Source organism: Pseudophryne corroboree, chromosome 7 (assembly GCF_028390025.1).
Source record: "Pseudophryne corroboree isolate aPseCor3 chromosome 7, aPseCor3.hap2, whole genome shotgun sequence".
NCBI classification, from domain to species: domain Eukaryota; kingdom Metazoa; phylum Chordata; class Amphibia; order Anura; family Myobatrachidae; genus Pseudophryne; species Pseudophryne corroboree.
Genome location: NC_086450.1, coordinates 504418645 through 504444433, shown reverse-complemented (window position 1 = coordinate 504444433; position 25789 = coordinate 504418645). Strand labels below are relative to the sequence as shown.

Sequence of the window (25789 nt, the reverse complement as noted above, 5' to 3'; positions counted from 1 at the left end):
GGCGTGGCCGTGGAACTCCGCCCAACCCCCAGCTAAACAGGATAAGCGTTCTAATAGCGGGACAGCGCTCCAAAATCAGCACTGACCAGCCAAAAGCGGGAAGCTTGGGAGGTATGGCAATAATATTTCTTATTTATTTAAAAATCTTGGTAAATGACTGTATAAAAAGAGACATATTTAAAAACACTTATTTTAGCAACCACTATGAACGATTAGCCCTAAATAGCGAGCGCAAACTGTAAATGCCAGCTGCACATTTTGAAGCAGGGCGTGGAATTGCGGGTCAGCTGGGGAATATGTTCATGACATTGAACAGGTGAATGTCACAAAGATTTGTAGTCGCTTTGAAAGAATATTAATTGACTAGGATACATATGACATCACTGAAGCTCATTGCTAGGGAATATTGCTTTCCTCTGTTAAATCGCTACCTTCGCTACGTCTAGCTGACCAGCCCCCCCCCTTCCCCCCCCCACAACGTGCAATATATCCAACGCACAAGCATATGGGGTGGAATAATTTGAGCATAACGTATTTCTCTACATGTAAATGTTGCTACAGAAATGTACCATGTCTTTATCTGAGGAATATATACTGTATTAATTGTAGAGAAAGCTTTAGTTCAGTTTCCTGCTGAGTATACTAACATGTTTTCTCCCTTATGAAGGAGCGACTGACAGCGATGAAGAAGATTATGTAGAGAGTAAGTTCAAAGTGTCTATCATAACAGGTTACATGTGGTATGACGCACTCCATGCTATACATTATAGGGATATTATAAGTCACTGGGGAGATCTGAGATGCTATAAATGTACGAGGTCACAATCAGACTGTGGGTGATTGATAAGGATCACAAATGAATTAAAGACCCTACAAGGAAGACAGTTCATTAAACATGGGAGATAATCACTATAAGAGGAACATAAAACCATTCTTGTGCTGATATCCAGTGCTGATAACAGGAAACCAGATTTATCAACTTCCTGTCTCTCTCACCACTTTTGTTTTCATACTTAAAAGAGACACAATGGAAGCTCAGAGCTTCGGAAGTCAGCTTGGCTTTAAGTTCTTCTTAATGGGTTCCACGGTAAAGGAGAGGTGTCATCTCAAACTTCTGTCATAAAGGGTGGTCCTGATTTTCAATAAACAGCCCATATTTCCCATCAGAGTGACCCAAGCGGTCCCATATTTTCCAATGGTAGTGTTATCAGGTATACAGGTGTGTTCATCTGGCTTTAATATATGTTAGCGAGATTTGGACTGCGTTGGGGTTTTCCGCTAGAAAACGTACAGTAGGTCACACAAATGACCTTTTAGAAGACATCACAATATTGTAAAAATGTTATATTGTTATGTCTCCTCTTTCTGCCACCGGCCCATGTAACGTTGCACATTTTAGTTTGTTGTATGAGCTATGGCGTTTTCATTTAATTATTGCAATTTCAATTTTTATTTTTTTTAAAGTCTCTCTCAGGCGTCCAATTAAAGACGAAGACCTGAATGCACAACGCCAGTCCAATATGTAAGTCGTATATGGTATTTGTACATACTGTAGATGACATTTACTAAGCTGTAACACAATGGCTTTATCTAGACAGCTGCCCGAAGGACCAAAGATTAGGACCACCTGACCTCCTGGACTTGGCCATGCGAACTACAGTGCAACTCCGTAGACATAGGGCCATGTAAACTGGCACCGTAAAGATCAATGTGTATAGAGTTTAATTATCTTGACTTTGGAAGAATTGCCTTCACCAGAGGTGTTAGCTTCTTGAGTACGGTGGGTGCTTAAGCCCCCCCCCCAATATTTCTGCTGCCTCTGCAGCTCACAATTTTACAAACTATACATTTTTCAATCATTTCTGAAAAGCTTGTGGCCTACTCCACAGACTCAGTCATGGTCCAGCTGATCAACCAAGAGTTATAACTCTGGAGGACTTCAAGAAGAGGGGTGGTGGGATTTCCATTCTCTATCAGTGAAGCGTCCTACCATGGCTAGCGTCAGTGCTGTAACTAGACATTTTAGCTCTGTGTGCAAGAAACAGCAATGGTGCCCCCCACCCACATCATATTAAAAATAGAGCCAGTGTGCGCCATATCCATGTGCCAAAAATATAGGGGTGTGGCTTCAGGGGTAAGAAGCGTGACCACAAAATAATACCAATTCATAATATGCCACACAGTAGTGCCACTTACACATATTACGGCAGGCAGATTCCCCCTTTTACACATTACAGCAGGATAGGTCCCCTTTTACACATTACGGCAGACAGATTCCCCCTTCCATCCCCCCCCTGCCCTTAGAGTGTAGTAAAATGTAGTGTAGTGTAGTGTACTGTAGTGAAGTGTACTGTAGTGTAATATAGTGTAGAGTGTAGTGTCTGTGTAGGCACTTACATGAGGTTTACATTCTTCCTGCGCTGTTGCCGGCTCCTGTACAGAACTGACTCCTCTGCAGAATCTGTACACTTCACAGGCAGAGAGGGGGTGGGCCGCGGGAGTGCAGCAGCACAGGGGGGATATCCTGTCCAGAGCTGCTAATGACTTTACACAGCGATCATCTGCTCCAGCTGGTCGGAGCTTGGGGCTGCTGCGTGTGCCAGGCACAGGAGAGCAGGAGGGCGGCCGTCAGCGGGAGGGACATGCGGCCACTCAGTGTGTATGTAGAAGGTGCGCCTACAGGGCAAGTGCGCTGTGGGCAATGCACCTTCTGCACGCACCTAGTTACGGCCCTGTCATTAATATTCAGTTACAATATACTGCCATACCTGGGATTCAGACCTATAACCTGTTGAACTATAACCAAACACCTTACTCATTGAGCTATTTGATCCTGCATAAATACTATGAACACTATATGAAGCTACTGGTACTTTGTTAAAAAAAAAAAATCAGTATTGCAATTGAGCAGATCTATGTAGTGTGCAGCCACACATCAAATCCTTTGCAGTCACACAATAAATAGATCTGCTCTGCTGCAATGCTGATAATGTTTTCACAAAGTACAAGGTAAGCTTCAAACAGTTAGAATTCTCTAGCTTTCTATTTAAGGGCAGATAGCTCAATTAATAGAGTGTCTGACTGCAATGCACAGGCAATGGGTTCAAATCCCGGGTATATCAGCTCCTTCAAATGTAATAAAGGACAATGTGACTGAATAACAAAGAAATCTCAAGTTGAGTTCATGAATGTTGTATAGGTATTAGTGACAGAAGGGGTCAGGGTAGGAGACAGTGGTGGTGAGGAGATGCTGGACTTCAAAAAGGGGAGAAGCTCAAAGTGAAAGTAATTAAAACAGATAATTGACAAGTGCCACCAACTGCGCCCCCTACCCTGCAGCGCTATGTGCGGTGCCCCCTCCGCACACACCTAGTTACGGCCCTGGCTAGCGATGATGGTGTCTTCCGGAGTTCACTGTATTGGGTATATGTCTTCAGTGGCAATTCTGGAGGACTGGTGCACCTGAATTTATTAATGGGATGGTCCGGGCTCCCAAACAGTTGCTAAAATGAATTGCGTGGTCAGCCTACTCTCCCACCACTCTCTGTACCTGGCCTGCACTACTGTATAGACAATATAGAGGGGATCCAGTCAGGATTCGAAAGTCGGTATCCCAGCTGTTGAAGTACCGACACTGGAATCCTGGCACTGATCAGAATGCTGGTGCGGGCATCCCGATTAGGATCGTAGCATTAGATGAACTGGCCACGGAACTCCACGGAACTGAGACTAGGTTTATAGTTATACAGTATTCCATGGAATACTAAAATCCATTAAACTTTTATTGAATACTAGTTACCATTACCATCCCGTCAAATGACGGTACAGCATACAGTAATGTCAACGCCGGAGGCTGTGCACGCCTGAACTGAGCAACATTTGAATTGCTTCACCGGGCGCCATCTTGTGGCCGCCGGCACGCAACACTCTAGAATTCCCCCCAGATAGGTGAGGAGCAGCGTTAGCCATGTATTATATAGGATTGAATGCAAGTCTAGGAGTCTTGCTGGATATATTCAAATCTTTGGACTCTAATGTGACACATTCGTTTCCTCTGTTCTAGGAGTGGTCAGAATTCTGCAGCATCTCAGAAATCCTTAGGAGGTAAACTATAACTGCGCAGCGGCCGCGTTTGGCGTTATAGATCCTCAGAGATAAAAGTGACAGTCACTGGAATGTACATTGCATGGAGACATGGAGATAAGTATGAATCAGAAGCATCCTCTACCATACAGTATCCCAGGCACCATTGCATGATCTTATATCATATAAGGCGCAGTGCGGCACGAGTGTGAGAGGTGTGCACTAGCCAGGGTTGGTCACTGAAGTCTGTGTTTTGTGGAGCAATTGCATTCATCAGACTTTCCTAAATAATACCAGAGACTAGTGTGTGGTGTGTGTCTTCCATTGCTACAAAATGTCTTTCTATTCTTTACAGATGCCAGTAGCCAGGGAACTTACGTTAATATAGGTGAGTTATGTTATCCTATCCTATCCTATCGATTCCACTCCTGGAACTATGCGAAATATAGTTCATAGGGTACAATGGGCTATCCTGTTAGCACAATGCACCGCTTGGCAAAATTTCAGTAAAAGTAGCCCCCATGGAAATCTATGCAAGATGCAAGCGAAAACAGGAGACTGCAGCAGATCTCTCCGATCTCCGATATTTGCTGCGGCCCCCCGCTACATACATTGTGGGGATACCAGTCGCAAACGCAGGATTTCTAGAGGGGGGTTTCCATATGCAGTACACAATCTCCCACTCTGCGGAACATTGGAGCAAGTGCAGGAGTCTTGGAGAGTGGTAGAAGAACCTAGAACCTAGTACCGACATTAATGTAAACATTGATCTATTTATACACTGGATACTGTATGGAATACAGTATTAATATGTAACAGCATAGATGGTCTATAGTATAGGCTGTATCAAACACATTGAAATAATAAAAATAAGTGTTCAGGAAAAGGTTAAACATATCATAATAAATAAATACACAAATGCAACAGATCCAGTAGGAGACACAATTGAACTTTCTAAGCACACATTCTCCCACCTCATAGAAAGGCTCCTGTCTCTTCTTCCTGGAAGCCACTTTCTGGTCCAGCACACTGATTGAGTGCTCAGATCCACACAGACACACACAACAAACTTGATAGATGAAGCTGCTACCAATGGGCATGATGTGGCAGCTCTAGTAATCTAATCATATTATATACTATTGCTATTATTGTCCTAATTTGAGTAATTTGCCAAGAGGAAGGGGGTTTCCAGGCAACCGGAACCCCACCCCACCCTGTGGATACGTATTATTTGCAGGTACCCCCAGAATGATGTGTCATCATTACAGCCTATAGAAAATGTTGTACAGGACTTAAGGGAAAATACTTATGTCAGGGCAGTGAATTTAGATGGGAACATTGGGTTGACCAAAGAGAAAAGTAAGGTGGGGTTGGAGAGGGAGCGAGAAGGACAGTCTGTATCAGTAACTCTACGGATGCAATAGTTAATCAGGATGGGAAATCTTTAGGAAAACAAACAAATAAAGGAACCGATAAACTAAAATGTATGCTTGCAATCGCAAGAAGTCTAGCAGGCAAAATGGGGGAATTGGAATTGTTAGCATCAAAGGCTGAGTATGACATTATAGGTATTACGGAAACATGGTGGGACGACTCTCACGACTGGGTTGCTAACTTGGAGAGGTATTCTCTTTTCAGGAGGGACAGGGCTAACAAAAGAGGAGGAGGTGTATGTCTTTATGTTAAACCATCACTTAAACCATACCTAAAGGAGGTTATCTATGAGGAGACTGGTGATAATGTGGAGTCACTATGGGTTGAAATGTCAAGTTTGGGAATTGATGCAAAAAAACTAGTCATAGGCACGTGCTACAAACAGCTGGATATTAGCATACATGAGGAAGAACTATTGCAGCAAATCAAAACGGCTGCGGGATTGGGGGACATCCTTGTGATTGGGGATTTTAATTACCCGGATATAAACTGGAGTAACGATTCATGTGCTAAAGCAAGGGGCAGCAGGTTCTTAAATATGTTTAGGCATCACTACTTGTCTCAATTAGTCGAGGACCCAACTAGGGGTAAAACTACCCTGGATCTAGTAATTACTAATAATGTGGACATTATATCAAACACTAAAGTTGGGGAGACCTTGGGTAACAGTGACCACTGTATGATCACATTCGACATCAGTTTCAGGACACATAGCTACAGGGGTTCCACCAAAACTTTTGACTTTAGGAAGGCTAATTTCAGTATGCTTAGATGTGCACTTAACGACATAGAGTGGGAGGTTCTGTTTAATAACAAGAACACTTCAGAAATGTGGGATGTTTTAAAAGGGTTGCTGGATAGCAATATTCATAACTTTATTCCCATGGGCAGTAAACGCAGGAGTATAAAACTCAAACCGATGTGGCTTAACAAGAAGGTTAAGGCAGAAATGGATAAAAAAAAGTGGGCTTTCAAAGCATTTAAATCTAATGGAAAGGAGGAGTCTTTCAAGTATTACAATGAGTGTAATAAGAAAATCAAAAAAGCAATAAGAGCAGCTAAAATGGAAAAAGAAAAGCAAAACGCTATAGAGAGTAAAACCAATCCTAAAAGTTTTTTAAATACATAAACGGTAAAAGGTTAAAAAAGGAGAATATAGGTCCATTAAAAGATGAGTTAGGAGAATTGATAAATGATGATGAAATAAAAGCGGAAATACTGAACAAATTCTTTTCATCAGTATTCACAAGTGAAGAACTGATGGTGGGAGTAGAGCATAACAATTGTGACCGTAATGATTCATGGTTAGATACTTGTTTAAGCGAAGAAGTAGTCCGGGAAAGACTAAGTAAAATTAAGATTAATAAATCACCTGGTCCTGATGGACTTCACCCGAGAGTTCTTATGCAGCTTAGTTCACAACTAGCACGACCCCTATACTTGATTTTCAATAGTTCAATTAGATCACGCATGGTACCGAAGGATTGGCGTATAGCTGAGGTTGTGCCATTATTTAAAAAGGGATACAAAAATCTTCTGGGAAACTACAAACCAGTTAGTTTAACATCTATAGTGAGGAAAATATTGGAAGGAATTCTAAGGGACGGCATACAGTCCTCTAGGATTATTAGAAAGAACCAGCATGGGTTTGTGATGGGCAGGTCATGTCAGACTAATTTAATTAGCTTCTACGAGGAAGTGGGCAATAATCTGGATCAAGGAAAAGCAGTGGATGTGGTCTTCCTAGATTTTGCAAAAGCCTTTGATACAGTTCCTCACAGGAGACTGATGATCAAATTAAAGGAGATTGGCCTAGGAAAAACTATTTGCACAAGGATAAGCAGCTGGTTGGATAGCAGGGTACAGCGAATAGTGGTCAACGGGAAGTCCTCAACCTGGTCCCCAGTAGTCAGCGGAATACCACAAGGGTCCGTACTCGGACCACTATCGTTCAACATATTTATCAATGACCTAGAAATAGGCCTGGACAGCACAGTGTCAATCTTTGCAGATGATACTAAACTGTGTAAGGTAATTCATTCAGAATTGGATGTGGAGTCCTTGCAGAATTATCTATCTAAACTTGAACTCTGGGCGTCTAAATGGAAAATGAGGTTCAATACAGACAAATGCAAGGTTATGCATTTTGGGACTAAAAACAAACTTGCATCCTACATATTAAATGGGGAACGCCTAGGGGAAACAGAGTTGGAAAAAGATTTGGGGGTATTCATTGATAATAGGCTTAATAACCATACACAGGGCCGTAACTACGTGTGTGCCAAGGGGGCTTGGCACACAGCGCAGTTGCCCTGGGGGCGCACGGCCAGCGGCATGTAATGAGTCAAATTGACTCATTACATACCTCTGCTGTGTGCGCCGTGCGCCGCAGCCACGCTGGAGGAGACAGAACGAAGCGCCGGGCAGCTGAGAAGGAGGAGGAGGGAGGGGGAGCAGGGAGCCGCAGCAGCGCTATTTCATTGGTAGTAAGCGCCGCTGCAGCATCCCCCTCTTCTTCCGTATTGGCTGCCCGGCGCCAGGCAGCCAATACGGAAGGAGAGGGGGATGCTGCAGCGGCGCTTAGTACCAATGAAATAGCGCTGCTGCGGCTCCCTGCTCCCCCTCCCTCCTCCTCCTTCTCAGCTGCCTGCACAGAGAGGGAGCTGCACGAGGAGCCTGTCAGCGCGGAGAAGGTAAGTATAGCGCGCTCTCTCTCTCTCTCTCTCTCTCTCTCCCGCAATATGTAAAACAGGTGGACTGGCTGCCGCAATGTGTAAAAAGGGGTCCTGGCTGCCGCAATGTGTAAAAAGGGGGCCTGGCTGCCGCAATATGTAAAAAGGGGTCCTGGCTGCCGCAGTGTGTAAAAAGGGGGATTGGCTGCCGCAATGTGTAAAAAGGGGAATTGGCTGCCGCAATGTGTAAAAAGGGGGCCTGGCTGCCGCAATGTGTAAAAAGGGGGCCTGGCTGCCGCAATGTGTAAAAAGGGGGACTGGCTGCCGCAATGTGTATAAAGGGGGACACCGTCTGCCGTAATGTGTAAAAACGGGGACGCTGTCTGCTGTAAGGTGTAAAAAGGGGATGCTGTCTGCTGTAATGTATAAAAGGGGCTCTACCTGGTGTAGTGGCGCTACTGTGCAGCGTAATTTGAATAATGTAGACTACTGTGCACCGTAGTATGAATTGCTATTATTTTGTGGCCACGCCCCTTTTCCATGAAGCCACGCCCCCTGTAAATTTTTTGCGCGCCTACGCCGCGCGCTGCCCCAGTCTTACATGGGGGGGGGGGGCGCCACTGTCGTTTCTTGCACACAGCGCTAAAATGCCTAGTTACGGCACTGACCATACACAATGTCAAAACGCAGTAAAGAAGGCAAGTAAGGTGCTAGCGTGCTCAAAAAAGGGAATTGAGATCAGGGACTCGGATGTAATCATGCATAAGTACGTCCGCACCTAGAATATTGTGTTCAGTTTTGGGTACCGCTGTATAAAAAAGACATCAGTGAACTCGAAAGTGTTCAAAGGTGAGCTACTAAATTGATTAAAGGCCTAGAAGGACTGGACTATAAGGAAAGACTTACTAGGCCGAATATGTATACACTAGAAAAGAGGCGCCTAAGAGGAGATATTATTAATGTCTTCAAATATGTAAAGGGACATCACAAAGAGTTAGAGGAATTATTTATTAAAAGAACACAGTTTAGGACACGTGGGCACTCGCTGCGACTGGAGGAGAGAAAGTTCGAAACGCAACGGCGGAAAGGGTTCTTCACTGTTAGGGCAATCAGGTTGTGGAATTCCCTGCCAGGGAAGGTGGTAATGGCGGACTCTGTAATTGGATTTAAAAAAGGAATGGATAAATTTCTGAATGAAAAAGCTATCCAAGGTTATAATACTTAAAATATCAACGTGGTTAATCCGGGGGTAACATGAGTTATAGTAGCTAACTAGTCATAAAACATTGTTTAGCTAGTATGTAGAATCATCACAACTTAAAACAGGTTGAACACGATGGGCAATTTGCCTCTATTCAACCTCAAATGCTATGTTACTATGTTACCATGTAATACACTAGAAATATATATTGCACAAATAATCATTGATAATTAGGCCCCCAAGGCTTCATACATTTCCCTAAGGCAGAGATGTAGAGTATGCAACCTTCATGCAGTTTGCATATTAAAATGATGGCGACTGGGGGGGTGCAAAGTTTTTCAGGAGCTAAGCGGATCGGGGCGGTCCTTGGTGAGTGTGGGCTGGGCACACCTGTGCGCCTAGCTATACACCCACATATATAGGTGCAGTTTATACAGGAAAGACCTTTTCTGGCACGTTTGCCGCATGACTGTCCGCAGACTCCGTGCGATGTTACATAATGAATGATACTTTGCTGTGTTATTGAGCCATGGAAGGAAACAGACCACAAAATGTCATTAAGTGTATTTTTTTCTTTTTTTTTAACCTGATCCCCGAAACATTTTTCTGAATTGCTGAAACAGGAAGATAAAATGTAAAACTGTTTCCACATTGCAGGCGAACAGCAGGATTACGTCAATGTTACCAGCAGCAATCTGGACGGTGAGTGTTCAGAATGGCGTGTAAAAGCCGGGTCATAAAAGGGGTATCTTTCATATAATAGTCTACTGGCTTCACATTATCCCCGGAGAGGAGCAAATAGAAAATATGCTCAATCTGTTAATAGTACAATGGGGGTCATTCCGAGTTCATCGTTAGCTGAAAATGTTCGCTGCGCAGTGACGATGCAAAAAAACTGCACAACGGCGATGTATTTTTACACAAGGTCTAGCAAAGCTTTTCAGTCGCACTGCTGGCCGCAGAGTGATTGACAGGAAGAGGGCGTTTCTGGGTGTCAACTGACCGTTTTCAGGGAGTATTCGAAAAACGCAGGCGTGCCAGGAAAAACGCAGGCGTGGCTGGGCGAACGCAGGGCGTGTTTGTGACGTCAAATCCGAAACTGAATAGTCTGAAGTAATCACAAGCGCTGAGTAGGTCTGGAGCTACTCTAAACCTGCACAATTTTTTTTTGTAGTTGCTCTGCGATCCTTTCGTTCGCACTTCTGCTAAGCTAAAATACACTCCCGGTGGGAGGTGGCATAGCGTTTGCACGGCTGCTAAATACAGCTAGCGAGCGATCAACTCAGAATGACCCCCAATGAGTGGATATCTGTCCCTCACCCAACAGGGCATCCCAGCTCCTCCTCCTCCTCCTCCTCCTCCTCCTCCTCCTCCTCCTCCTCTTCCTCCTCTGCACTGGGGTACATTGCTGATGTAAAGTAGAGAATGATTAGCATGTTGGCCAGGGTGATTTGCATATTGGCCAGGATGATTAGCATATTGGCCAGGAGGATTAGCATATTGGCAGGGGTGATTAGCATGTTGGCCAGGGTGATTTGCATATTGGCCAGGATGATTATCATACTGAATAGAGAAATGAGTGTCCAAGCCACGGAGCTGCTCCCAGGCATAGGGGGCTAGAGGTGATTTGTAAGACTAGGTTTGGACGGGTGTGGATCATTGGGTCGACAGTAACTAGGTCAACAGTCATTAGGTCGACCACTATTGGTCGACAGTGACTAGGTTGACACCTGAAATAGGTTGACATGGTCATCAGGTCGACATGAAAAAAGGCCTACATGGAAAAAGGTCGACATGCATTTTTTTATATTTTTTTTGGTGCCGTTTTTTTTGTAAAGTGCTCGGGAACCCCGAATAGTGCACCGTGTCCCCTTGCATGGCTCGCAAGCTTCGGGCAGGCTACTATTCCCAATCGTAGTCCACTCGGATGGTAAAGTATGAAAAAGTTCAAAAAATTTTGGGGGGAAAACTCATGTTGACCTTTTCGTGTGTCGACCTTTGCTATATCGACCTAGTGACCATATGACCATTTAGACCAATAGTGTTTGGCCAAATGAGTGTCGACCTAAGTGATGTCGACCAAAAGACCAGATACCGTTTGGACTTTGCTGATAAAACGGGATCCGGTCTGAAGATCGACACTGTCTAGGTCGACAATATTTAGGTCGACCACTATAGGTCGACAGTCACTAGGTCGACATGGTTGGATGGTTGACAGGGTTTCTAGGTCGACATGTGCTAGGTCAACAAGTCAAAAGGTCGACATGAGTTTTTTTTTTTTTAATCTTTGTTTGAACTTTTTCATATTTAATGATCCACGTGGACTACGATTGGAACGGTAATCTTGCCCGAAGCATGGCGAGTAAAGCAAACCATGCGAGGGGACACTGTGCACTAATTGGGGTTCCCGGACGCTCTACGAAGAAAACGACACCAAACCCCCCAAAAAAAACTTGTGTCGACATTTTGACCAGTCGACCTAGCACATGTCGACATTGAACCCTTGTTGACATTCCAACCCTGTCGACCTAGTGCCTGTCGACCTATAGTGGTCGATCTAAACATTGTCGACCTAGACACTGTCGATCTAATGATCCACACCCGATAAAACATAAACTCTGTGCACTTGGGCTGAGCCCGGGGCTTTGTAATGACGAGGAATAGAATGATAGGATTTACAGTAACGTTATGTATACTGGACACTTCATTTTTCAGCAGCACAGCCGGATTTCTGCGCACATATTTTCCTTAGCAGAGGGTCACCATCCACACGTCTCTCTACTATCCAGCCACTAATATCCCAGGCGGAGGCTTTCCATGCTCTGCATGCATAGATGAGATATGTCTGTTATGTAATATGTTGGTCTTACAGTTACTATAGGACTTTCAGTGCTGTACTGAGGGATTCCAGAGGCTTACTGTGGAATCAGTGGGGTAATGCTGTATCCTATCACTTGTCTAATATGGGATTTTCTGTGCATTAAGTCTTCCAATCTCTCATGTGGATGTAACATGAGCAGCTCCTATATCTGCTTACATAACCGGACAGATTGTTTAGTCTGATACATATGCTCTTAGAGAATGAGCCAGGTCGCTGTGCCTCATGGAGGTGCGAGGTTCTGATGAGCCCAGGTTCCACTTCTAATTATCCACCAGCAAAACAATGCCAAGTTCTGCTGCAAAATGTGCGACACACAATCAAAATAAAACTGGCGTTACTGGAAACCAGCTAATACGTTGTCTTTGCAAAAAAAACGCAGAGAGAAATCCGATGAAGAAGGAAATATAAACTGTATAGAAAATAACACAAAAAGAAAATAAACACAAATATATAATAATAAGAAGAATAAGAAGAAAAACAAAAACAAAAGCACCATGTATAAAATCTTCCCGTGGTTCAGAATTCAGATTTTAAATCCAAATTTTGGATTGCAAAAATGACATTTTAGCTGTTTTTAGCTATTTCTTTTATCAATGATTTATTGATTTTTTTTTTTTTTTTAACTAAACCAAAAAATGACTCTTAACGAAAACACTTCAGGGTGCCAAAACCAAAACCAAAACACAATGATGAATTAGAGTCAAAACCAAAACACGGGGGTCCACGCACAGAATTTATCCAGCACAGTCTATGAAATGACAGAAGTTCAATGGTTGGGGCAACTAATCCACTTTATCTCTCTCCAAGGCTTCACGCCCTAACTGAGATGAACCCTAAGTCCCAAGAGAGGACATCAGTATGTAATAATATAGATAATAAGGTCTTGCCAAGAGTAGTCCTAGGGCAGATGTATTAACCTGGAGAAGGCATAAGGAAGTGATAAACCAGTGATATGTGCAAGGTGATAAAGGCCCCAGCCAATCAGATCCTAACTGTTAATTTACATATTGGAGCTGATTGGCTGGTGCCGTTATCACCTTGCACATATCACTGGTTTATCACTTCCTTATGCCTTCTCCAGGTTAATACATCTGCCCCACTGTTCTTACGGCAACCAAGTGTTCTTAGATAGCAGAAAGAGTGTATCGTCCAACAAAATGAACGTAGTGAATGAAACTCAGTAATTTTGGGAACATCTTCCAACCAAATCCCGTCAGACTGATACAGCTTTACCGCCCTCAGGTATATATCCATAAATATCCACAGGTATATGTTCATAAACTAGAAAAAAAATTATAACCATAGTGTAATATGTATTTAACGCATTTTAATAATAAAAGCCCATTCATGCACAAGCATATATTATATGAAAAAAGTTACATGATAAACATTAGAGCTTATCCAGAGAAGTTACTTCTTCAAGTAAATAGAAGGTAATCAGATTAGCGAGACTTCAACATGTTTTGTTTCAGGTTTTGCTTATATGACTTCAACAGGGATAACCCTGATGAAGTCACTGGAGCACTGTCTGCTGAGACAAAACGCGTCAGGTACTTCTTATTGTTGTTATGTGTTGTGCTCAAGAACTATTCCTGCCCTTTTCCCATTGTGATAATATTATTAGAATTAATGTAATCAACTATATTATATGTCACTAATTATTCTCCGCTTTGTTTTGTTTTTTTCCTGCTAGCTCCTGTTCTGAGGAAAGATCACACCTATCTGTAAGAATTTGCAATTAGCATCGTAGGCCAGTGATTATTATCCGTCCTCTAGTGCAGAAACAAGGGGGGGCTTCAGTCAGGTTGTACTATCCCAACACTTGGAGGGCATTAAAAGGAAACCCCCCTCTCCCCCCCCCCAAAAAAAAAAAATACAAAAAAAAATAAAGACAATATATATATATATATATATATATATATATATATATATATATAGTTGTGAGTGGAATTCACTGGTTTAAAATAGAAACCTCTTTTCATGTTCCACTCGCTGAATTGTTGGTGTGAATGATCCAATGCTGATCTCCACTCTGCATGCCATGAAAATTGCTGAATGAATGTTGATGCCCCTCCCCCCTGATCCTCCCATTTCTGCTTGATTGGACAGTTATGGGGGAGGGGCATTGACAACTTCTCAGCTTCTTTCAAACAGGGTAATTAGGAAGCAAATAAGGTCCCCAGCGGATCCATTGAACAAAGCATCTAAGTAAACATTAGTTTTTATTTTTATTAACTCAATGAATTTTTATGCAGTTATGCTTTATCCAGACTGACCACGGGGACTTGCTAAATGACCATTAAAGCTAAAACATAAGTTGTTTTATATGAAGACATACAGTAGTAAAGGCTAGGCTCATGCTATCTGAGGAACTACAAATCCCATCATGAATGCTCAGCTTCTGGGAAACTTTACCAATAAAAGTCAAATTTTTATTTTGGATCAGCTCATCAATCAGATTTTAGCTATCATTTTATGTAATGTACTAGATAAATAATAACCCCTGGGGATGACATCACCAATATGGTCTACAGCTTTTCCAACTTCAGACCTTACATGCTCTTCTGAAACATCCAGGTGAAAGGGAAATGCGCATGACGAGACCAACAGGTGAAAGTGCAATGTGCATTCCGAGACTGCAGATGAAAGTGCAATGCGCATGCCAAGACCACCAGGTGAAAGTGCAATGCGCATGCCGAGACCGACAGGTGAAAGTGCAGTGTGCATGCTGTAATCACCAGGTGAAAGGGCAATGCGCATGCTGAGACCAACAGGTGAAAGTGCAATGCGCATGCTGAAATCACCAGGTGAAAGTGTAATGCGCATGCTGAGACCGCCAGGTGAAAGTGTAATGCGTATGCTGAGACCGCCAGGTGAAAGTGTAATGCGTATGCTGAGACCGCCAGGTGAAAGGGCAATGTGCATGCTGAAACCGACAGGGGAAAGTGCAATGCGCATGCTGAAACCACCAGGTGAAAGTGCAATGCGCATGCTGAAACCACCAGGTGAAAGGGCAATGTGCATGCTGAAACCGACAGGGGAAAGTGCAATGCGCATGCTGAAACCACCAGGTGAAAGTGCAATGCGCATGCTGAAACCACCAGGTGAAAGGGCAATGCGCATGCTGAAACCACCAGGTGAAAGGGCAATGCGCATGCTGAGACCGCCAGGTGAAATGGCAATGCGCATGCTGAGACCGCCAGGTGAAAGTTCATTTTTTGACCTTTTTCATACTTTACGATCCACGTGAACTACGACTGGGAATAGTAACCGGTGCCCAAAGCATGGCGAGCGAAACAAGCGATGTGAGGGGACGCGGTGCACTATTAGGGGTTCCCGGTCACTTTATGGAGAAAACAATGCCATTTAAAAAAACAAAACCCTATGTCGACTTTTTCCTGTGTTGACCATTTCCGTGTCAACCTTTTTGTCATGTCAACCTTTTTCAGGAGTCAAACTTGTGCCTGTCGACCTTTTGGGATCGACCTAAACACTGTTGACCTGTTCCTGGTCGACCTAGACAGCCATACCCCGTAACTCGTATTCATCTTCATAATAAGAGAAAATGACAAAACCCAGAATGTGTACATTTATTCATGAATGTTCTTGTCATATGACTTAGGAGTCTATGGGGGGTAATTCCGAGTTGATCGCTCGCTAGCTGTTTTTAGCAGCCGTGCAAACGCTATGCCGCCTCCCACTGGGAGTGTATCTTAGCTTAGCAGAAGTGCGAGCGAAAGGATCGCAGAGCGTTTACAAAATAATTTTGAGCAGTTTCAGAGTAGTTTCAGACCTACTCGGCGCTTGCGATCACTTCAGACTGTTCAGTTCCTGTTTTGACGTCACAAACACGCCCTGCGTTCACCCAGCCACGCCTGCCTTTTTCCTGGCACGCCTGCGTTTTTACGAACACTCCCTGAAAACGGTCAGTTACCTCCCGGAAACGCCCACTTCCTGTCGATCACTCTGCGGCCAGCAGTGCGACTGAAAAGCTTCGCTAGACCTTGTGTGAAACTACATCGGCCGTTGTGAAAGTACGTTGCGTGTGCGCATTGCGCCGCATACGCATGCACAGAAGTGCCATTTTTTTCATCATCGCTGCACAGCGAACATTTTCAGCTAGCGATCAACTCGGAATGACCCCCAATGTGGACAGGCAATCTGACATGGTCCAGGACAAAGGGATATCTAAAGTACCAGCCAATCAGCACCTAACTGCCATGTTACAGGCTGTGCTTAAAAAATGTCAGTTAGGAGCTGATTGGTTGCTACTTTATCTCTCTCCACGGCTTAGTACATAGACCCCTTAGACTATAGTAACATTTTACTGTTTATCCACAGGGAAGTATTTCCGAGTAACGATGAAACAGACACACCGGCCATGGACAGTAAGTTATTGTGTGTTTCGCACTGTGAGACATAATCAGACTTGGGGGGAGATTTAGCAAACATTCTAGAAAGGATAATTGGGTTTGTTGCCTGTAGCAACCAGTTACATTCTAACAGCAAACAGATGGTAGTGGGTAGACTCACCAACAAGTTACCAATGATGACCCATTCCTTAGTACACCTAGCCCTGGGTAACGTTTTATCGCATGTACTAGACAAGTGATAGGATATGACTGGTTGCTAGGAGCAACACTTTCACTTGTCCTGTTTAGAAGGTTTGAGACACCTCCCCCATAGTGAGAGAATTGTACAGTGCTCATCTTTTGTGTATAAAAAAATATGGAAAAATCCACTAAAAACAGCGGCAGCTAGAGATGTGCGCGGACCGCACACTTGCCGACTTTCTGGCTGCCCTCTCCGGGAGAGGGCAGCCAGGTCGGCACAATAGGGGGTGCGGCAACAAGGTGCGTGGGCGGAGCGGGGGTGTGGAGGCGCAATCACGTCATCACGGCCCCACTTTCCGCTCTACAATGACCAGTTACCGACTTTGTAGAGCAGGGGCGGGCTACGATGATGCAATTTGCGTCATTGCACCACCCACTTGCTACAGGTATGTGGTGGCTCCGGGGGTGTACAGGCGGCTGGGGGAGCTGGTCGGCTGGTGTGAGCAGGCTCCAGGAGACTTGCCCTCCTTTCCGGAGGGCCTGCTCCCGGCCGTTCCGGCAGGGTAAGCAAGTATGACAGACCCCCGTGTTTTGGTTTTGGTTCTAATTCATCATCATGTCTTAGTTTTGGCTGTGGCAAAACCACCCACAAGTGTTTTGGTTTGGATTCATTTTTGGTTTAATAAAAATGGATTTAATAAAATGATAATTGTTGATAAAAAATATATCAATAAAAATCACACAAAAACAGCTAAAATCATGGAGGTCATTCCGAGTTGTTCGCTCGCAAGGCGATTTTAGCAGAGTTGCTCACGCTAAGCCGCCGCCTACTGGGAGTGAATCTTAGCTTCTTAAAATTGCGAACGAAAGATTCGCAATATTGCGATTACAAACTTCTTAGCAGTTTCAGAGTAGCTTCAGACTTACTCTGCCTGTGCGATCAGTTCAGTGCTTGTCGTTCCTAGTTTGACATCACAAACACACCCAGCGTTCGCTACACTCCTCTGTTTCTCCAGCCACTCCCGCGTTTTTCCCAGAAACTGTAGCGTTTTTCCCCACACGCCCATAAAACGGCCAGTTTCCGCCCAGAAACACCCATTTCGTGTCAATCACACTACGATCGCCTGAGCGAAGAAAAAGCCGTGAGTAAAAATACTAACTTCATAGCACATTTACTTGGCGCAGTCGCAGTGCGGACATTGCGCATGCGCACTAAGCTGAAAATCGCTACGATGCGATGAAATTTACCGAGCGAACAACTCGGAATGAGGGCCCATGTAATTTTTGCAATCCAAAATTCTGATTTAAAATCCGAATTCCAAGTTGCAGGAAGATCTGATCCGGGATTGGTTCGGATCGGATCTTCTCAGGATTCTGGACCGGGTATTGGTTGGGTTCGGATTTACAAATTCAGGTGGATTCGGATTTCTGGAGAACTGAACTGCACATCTCTAGCTGCCCTAAGAGGGTCATTCCGAGTTGATCGCTCGCTAGCTACTTTTTGTAGCGCTGCGATCAGATAGTCGCCACCTACAGGGGAGTGTATTTCCGCTTTGCAAGTGTGCGAATGCTTGTGCAGACGAGCGGTACAAAAACATTTTGTGCAGTTTCTGAGTTGCCAAGAACTTACTCAGCCGCTGCGATCACTTCAGCCTGTTCGTGTCCAGAATTGACGTCAGACACCCGCCCTGCAAACGCTTGGACACGCCTGCGTTTTTCCACACACTCCTTGCGATCGGCTGTGCACATGGATTCTTCGTTAAATCCATTGCTCAGGAACGATCCGCTTTGTACCCGTACCACGCGCCTGCGCAAAAAGACTGAAGTGATCGCAAGGGCTGAGTAAGTCCAGAGCTACTCAGAAACTGCAAAAAACGTTTTCGTCACGCTCGGCTGCACAAGCGTTCGCACACTTGCAAAGCGAAAATTCCCTCCCCCGTGTGCGGCGGCACGGCTGCAAAAAGTAGTTAGCGAGCGATCAACTCGTAATGAGGGCCATTGTCAAGAACAGAACCGGAATAAGATTTTTGGGATACTGCAGATTGAGCAGGTTTTGTTGCAGCAAACAGGGACTGGATTTTAAAGACAAGAATTGAAATGGAAAAATATAAATTCTTGTCACTTTCACAGTGCTTGTAGTCATTATGTCTGCATTACAAATGTCGGCACAATAACGTCATTATGGTTGAAATGCCAACATTTACAATATTGAAATGGATATAATATCGACATTGCATGTCAGCGATAGGCTGTGATTAGGGCTCAAACACTGTAAAAATACTATGTTGACATGCACCTATCAACATTAAGACCATGCTTGTATTATGTCGACACACAAAAGTCTGATTTTTTTCATAAGACTGCACAAAGTGTGCAAAAAACTCCGTCATCAGGAGGCGGAATACTTGGTTCAATATCCCATGGGCATATCTGTAAGAAATGGCCACAATCTCGCAATAGGCACGTTCCATCGCAAAATGCAGACAGCATTCAAGTCACATATTTTCTTTGTAGTTTAGAAAGTGATGCTCGTGAAGCACACAAGTATGGCAGCTAGCAGTGAGCAACTATTTGTGGCGTATGCAGAGCAGTTCAGAGATACAGGAGAGATGAACAAATCTATTATGTATAATATGAAGCGCAGTTTCCTGATAGCATTGTGTGATTGCAGAAACAGCCGCGAGATCCAGCCTGGATGATTTTGGGAAGGGTTCGTCTCTGTCAGAAAGCCTCTGTCACTCGTACGAGAATATGCCTATGAGTAACTCTCCCGTCTGTAAGTGACACCTTTGTTCTGTCAGCCGCTATTAGACTGTGCATTTCCATGGTAAACGACATTACCTTCTCTTTTGTCACTAGCCGAAAACATGACTGCCAACTGTCAGGAAAAAATAAGGCCAATTTATGTCTGTCAGTAAAACCACAAAATGTTAAGAAGGAACACAATTATTTACTGACAGAGGTACAGAGCCTGATCAAGATTTCATGGGCAAAGTACTATTTTACTCCACCCCCACTTCCATTTTCTTAAAATAAAATAAAAAAGCATATAAAAATAAGTTAAAGTAGTCGGAGCCCCTTGCTGTCCTGCCATCCCTAGGCAGAAGCCTAAGAGGCTCATTTGTCATGAATTTGCAATGAGATCTGGGCGTGATATTAGCGCCTAGAATCGCATTGTAGATGTAATTATTACATCCCACGCATTCTGGAGCTTGGTGAAACTAGCATCGCATCCGCCATAGAAACTTATGGGGACTGTGGCTGCAGACGGGAATGGAGGAATCGCAGCAGGTATCGGAAGTTTCTGCTGCGGTACCTCAGTAATATATTCGGTGGATAGTAAATATTTGAGGTTACCAACGAAAACAGGTATTTTGGGGGAATAAGCCCCAAATATTTATTGATAAATGGGCCCCTAAGTTGCTTATTGCTTTGATTTCCGAACTTAGTGATTAGGGTCCCCCTAACAGTGCATGTTTTCCAGATCTCCTCAGTAGCACAAGTGAAATAACTAGCAACACCTGTTGATCTTTTAAAATGTGTCAGCCAGTAATGAATTCATAAGTGCACCCACTAGGAGATCTGGAAAACATGCACTGTTAGGGGTCCCTGTCACTGAGGACTGAGTGTGGGAAACACAATGGTTTATTGGAAGCCTCAGATGAGTCAAGACTGAGCATCGTTCTTATCTCCCACTTCCAAGACTGTTCCAAATTTCGCTTGCTACTACACCGCCACAGGAGGACCTTTTAAAAATGTGGCATTAAGATTAGCTGTATTTTTGGCCCAAGTTAGGACTATTTTACTCTCCGTTCATTATAGAGTAACCCTGGTGTATTATTGTGTTTCCAGCGGCCGCTGCAGAGCCAGAAGTGGACTACGTGAATCTGACATCAGTGTGACCCCCACCCCGTATCAGTGTGACCTCCGCCCCGCTACCATCCACTCATCAGGGTGACCCCAGGATCCGGCCGCAGCAGAATATGGAGAGAGATATGGCAGCCATGTACTGTACCTTGGTGTCCATAGAAATAGAAACTCACTTGTATATTTTACGACATTTTAATGATAATAAAGATATGGCTTCATACGGTCACGGTTACAGGAATAACACACTGACATGTAAATAAGGTTGGGGGGAAAAATCAATTATATTGAAAAACAACAAAGAGTAATAACTAAAGAAAAGTACAAAGTATAAACTTGGCCGCAGAACTGCAATTTGGGGGATTTGGTTTATTGCTTGAAAAACACAAAGTTAAAAATAAAATATTTGTAACGTTAAACTCTTAAATTTGTATGGTACTGAATTATTATTTGACACAATTGAAAACTATGAAAATCATGAGTGCGCAGGCCCGTCACCTAATGGAAACCATAAGCGCGCAGTCCCGTCACCTAATAAAAACCATGAGCGTGCAGTCCCGTCACCTAATGGAAACCATAAGCGCGCAGTCCCGTCACCTACTGAAAACCATAAGGGCACAGTTCTGTCACCTACTAAAAACCATAAGCGCGCTGCCTCGTCACCTTCTGAAAACTATATGCTCACAGTCCCATCACCTAGTGAGAACCATAAGCACGCAGTCCCATCACCTAGTGAGAACCATAAGCGCACAGCCTCATCACCTAGTGAAAACTATAAGCTCACAGTCCCATCACCTAATGGAAACTATAAGCGCGCAGTCCCATCACCTACTGAAAACTATAAGCGCACAGTTGCATCACCTACTGAAACCTATAAGCACGCAGTCCCGTCACCTACTGAAAACCATAAGCGCGCAGTCCCGTCACCTACTGAAAACCATAAGCGCGCAGTCCCGTCACCTACTGAAAACCAGAAGCGCAAAGTCCTGTCACCTGCTGAAAACTATAAGCACGCAGTCCCGTCACCTAGTGAAAATCATAAGCATGCAGTCCCATCACCTAGTGAAACCATAAGCACGCAGTCCCGTCACCTAGTGAAAACCATAAGTGCGGAGTCCTGTCACCTAATGAAAACCATACGCACGCAGTCCCGTCACCTAATGAAAACCATAAGCGTGCTGTCCCGTTACCTACTGAAACTATAAGGGCACAGTCCCATCATCTACTGAAAACCATAAGTGCGGAGTCCCGTCACCTACTGAAAACCATAAGCACGTAGTCCCGTCACCTACCAAAAATCATAAGCGCACAGTCCCATCACCTACCGAAAACCATAAGCGCGCAGTCCCGTCACTTACTGAAAACCATAAGCGCGTAGTCCCATCACCTACCAAAAATCATAAACGCACAGTCCCATCACCTACCGAAAACCATAAGCGCGCAGTCCCATCACCTACTGAAAAACATAAGCGCGCAATCCTGTCACCTACTGAAAACCATAAATGTACAGTCCCGTCACCTACTGAAAACCATAAGCGTGCAGTTCTGTAACCTAATGGAAACCATAAGCGCACAGTCCGGTCACCTAATGAAAACCATAAGCACACAGTCCCAATACTTAAAAAAAAACAATAAGTGCACGGAACCATCACCTACTAAAAACAATAAGCGCACGGTCCTGTCTCCTACTGAAAACCATAAATGTGCGGATCCATCACCTACTGAAAACCGTAAGCACGCGGCCCCATCACCTACTGAAAGCCATAAGCGTGTGGTCCCGTCACCTACAGAAAACCGTAAATGTGTGGATCCATCACCTACTGAAAACCGTAAGCACGCGGCCCCATCACCTACTGAAAGCCATAAGCGTGCGGTCCCGTCACATACTGAAAACCATAAGCGCACGGCCCCATCACCTACTGAAAAGAGCCAAAATACATAAGATATATGTAACCAAATATGTATGAAAGGGCAGATTGTTGTAACATTAACAATTATATAGTATATAAGCATATGTAGCATTACTAAAACATTATAAGACATTGATATTGCATGTATTCATATAATCATGTCAGTAGTTTTACAGATACAGATACTCCGTTGTGTATCCACTATATGTATGTTGTTTGCTCTTGGAATAATCCATATATTCAATGTTCTGTCTTATTTTTTTTTTTATATTATCTATATTTTTTTTACAATGTATTCATTTGATCAGTGAAGCTGAATCCTAGTTACAGGCTTTTGGTTACACTTCATAAATTGTGGTGATGGGTGATACCAGAAAATCATCGTTATCACCACAGATTGATAAATAGATGCCCAAGTTCCTATACTTAGTCCTGGCTTAATAATACATGTTATTTTTTCACAGCCTGTAACATGGCAGCTAGGAGCTGGTTGGCTGGTACTTTATTTCCATCCATTTTACGTTTCTTACAAATCTTAGTACATAGACCCCTAGATGACATAAAGTTGGGGGGAAAGGGGGCATTTTATGAGGCATTATTGCTGCCATTTCTGCTCAATAAATAGAGTTTATCTGCCAGCTTGGACTTAGGGGTAAATGTTATAGGGTGCGAGAAGCCGGAGATGAGGGAGTTTGCGCATCCGTATTTGGCCGTATTTTTAAAGCGCCAATCCTTTACAAGGCAAGACCGCCTTGTAAATTATTGCCGCTTTAAAAATCCCCCCTACCGTTCCTCAGGTCTTGTATTATACTATACTATGGATGAATTTTCTAGTTGCCCTCTGCAGCGTATTGATCCTGAAAACTGCCGCTATATTGCTTGTGTCAGATATTCTGCATTAACCATGAAGCACGTCTCCAGCAAAGGGGGACTTTGTGCTCTTTATAAATAATCTATAGCCGGCACTTTGGAACCTCACGCGAAGCTTTGTGAGGAAAATAAAAAACTCAAAATCAACCCTCAAAACAAAATAAAGACAACGAGACAACCGGTGACGGCCACCACTCCAAAGATCGGTACAGTTTTTAAAGTCTTGAATTTCTCAGCCAGTTCCGGCCCTGACGAACTTTGTAAAGGTGCATCATCTGTATGGTGAAGAGAATAAGAGTTATAGATTAGAATGTAATGAAATACTGGTCTCCCTATCACTTTTATTTTTCTAATCACTACTACTTTACGCAGCATATTAAATCTAAAGGCAAAACCACGTCCGTGGGGGTGGCACAGCCTGTTCCACACAGTTACCTATTATTCATTTATTTATATATTTATTACTTATTAAAAAATTTTATATAGCGCAGCATATTCTGTTGCGCTTTACTATTGGAAACAACAGTGATCAAATAACAGAGAGTGATAGAGCTGCTCGCAAGCTTACAATCTATAGGGAAATAGGTATTGATACACAAGGATAGGTGCTATCTATTGCATAATGGTCCACCAGATAGAAAATGTTCGTGGTGGGCTGTAGGATATGGGGGGGTCATTCCGAGTTGTTCGCTAGCTGCATTTGTTCGCTGCGCAGCGATGAGGCTAAAAAAACGGCACTTCTGCGCATGCGTATGCAGTACAATGCGCACGCACGACGTACTAGTACAACGAACGATGTATTTTCACACAAGGTCTAGCGATGCTTTTCAGTCGCACTGGCTGCAGCAGAGTGATGGACATGAAGTGGGCGTTTCTGGGTGGCAACTGACGGTTTACAAGGAGTGTTCGGGAAAACGCAGGCGTGGCAGGGCGAACGCTGGGCGGGTTTGTGACGTCAAATCCGGAACTGAATGGTCTGAAGTCATCGCAAGCGCTGAGTAGGTTTTGAGCTGCTCTAAAACTGCACAAAATATTTTTGTAGCCGTTCTGCGATGCAAGCGTTTGCACTTGCTAAAATACACTCCCAGTGGGTGGCGGCATAGCGTTTGCACAGCAGCGAAAACTGCTAGCGAGCGAACTCGGAATGACCCCCATGGTTACACAGTGATATTGGCCTGCGGTCAGGACAGGAGGATGTGAAAGTGAAAAAAGAGAAAATATGTGAGGATATGAGTGGACTGTACAGTGGGGGGTGCAGTTGGATATGAAATCTATGAAGGTTATGTGGGTGGGTCTGGAATTTGGTAAGCTTGCCTGTAGAGGTGAGTTTTCAGGGAACGCTTGAAAGTTTGGAGACTAGAGGAGAGTCTTAATTGTGCTTGGGAGGGCATTCCACAGAGTGGGTGCAGCCCGAAGAAAGTCCTGCAATAGTGCATGGGAGCGAGTAATGAGTGTGGATGAGAGACGCAGGTCTTGTGCAGAGCAGAGAGGTCGGGTTGGGAGATATTTTGTGATAAGCGAAGTGATGTACGTTGGTGCAGTATGGTTAATAGCCTTGTGTGTGAGTAAAAGTATTTTATATTGAATACGATAGAATACAGATTACTAAGCGAATCTGCAGACGATGAACGTCTAGTGAGGAAGATTAGCCTGGCAGCTGCATTCAGAATGGATTGTCACTTGCTCCCATCCATTACCAGATTTTCATTCCAACCAGTCAGATTGGACAGATGGTCTGCCAGATAATTGTATACCCAGCATGGGCACGGTAGTCCTCCGTCAGCATCTTCTCTCTTCTCCTGCTGCTTGGGGCTATTCACGATGCCCACTTTCTGAAGAGCTGTCTCCACAAATGTAGCAGCTTTTCGGAAGTGGTCATTTTAGTAGGGAGGCATGATGAGTTGTGAGAAAATTGTGAAATGAAAGTATTGAAAGAATTGAAAGCTAAAGTTTCTCCTTTCACAATTTCTCTCTGATTTTTACAGCGCTGTATGCTATGGAGCGCAACGTCTCCGGGAAAAGATACACATCAGCGATTCCCTTCTTGGGTTCACCAGCCCTGGTAGTGGGGACACTATGGATGGTTGGCTGGTGGGGATGCAGTAAAAAATGAAAGGTTAAATGGGTGACAGTGGGGTTATGGTCATGATGACAGTACTGCCCACTGTTAGGGTCACACTGCAATGTGAATCCCAAACAGGGGGGTTGGTATGGCAACTGGAGTTAAAATGGGGGCCCGCTGCTCACTGCCTGAGCTCTATTCTCATGCTGGAAATCCGCAGGGCTGGGCATTGGTCCCCTTCCTGCTTTGCAGAATT

The 25789-nt window shown here is 44.0% G+C and overlaps 2 protein-coding genes across 4 annotated transcripts in view; one reads left to right on the top strand and one right to left on the bottom strand.

Annotated features, from left to right (window-relative positions):
* The window catches only part of LOC134945828 (uncharacterized), a 33427-nt gene extending 12309 nt beyond the window's left edge, over nucleotides 1–21118 (top strand). The window contains exons 5-13 of one of the 2 annotated variants that reach the window (XM_063935341.1): nucleotides 668–703; nucleotides 1465–1522; nucleotides 4064–4104; nucleotides 4439–4471; nucleotides 10048–10092; nucleotides 13965–13995; nucleotides 16613–16659; nucleotides 19496–19600; nucleotides 20677–21118. In XM_063935341.1, the coding sequence (XP_063791411.1) occupies nucleotides 668–703; nucleotides 1465–1522; nucleotides 4064–4104; nucleotides 4439–4471; nucleotides 10048–10092; nucleotides 13965–13995; nucleotides 16613–16659; nucleotides 19496–19600; nucleotides 20677–20726 (446 nt within the window). In that variant the 3' untranslated portion in view covers nucleotides 20727–21118. The remainder of the gene's footprint in view (nucleotides 1–667; nucleotides 704–1464; nucleotides 1523–4063; nucleotides 4105–4438; nucleotides 4472–10047; nucleotides 10093–13964; nucleotides 13996–16612; nucleotides 16660–19495; nucleotides 19601–20676) is intronic. The other variant, XM_063935342.1, reaches the window with a different exon arrangement.
* LOC134945826 (titin-like) overlaps nucleotides 21041–25789 on the bottom strand; it is a 62338-nt gene continuing 57589 nt past the window's right edge. For both annotated transcript variants that reach the window (XM_063935340.1, XM_063935339.1), the window contains exon 5: nucleotides 21041–23746. In XM_063935340.1, the coding sequence (XP_063791410.1) occupies nucleotides 23622–23746 (125 nt within the window). In that variant the 3' untranslated portion in view covers nucleotides 21041–23621. The remainder of the gene's footprint in view (nucleotides 23747–25789) is intronic.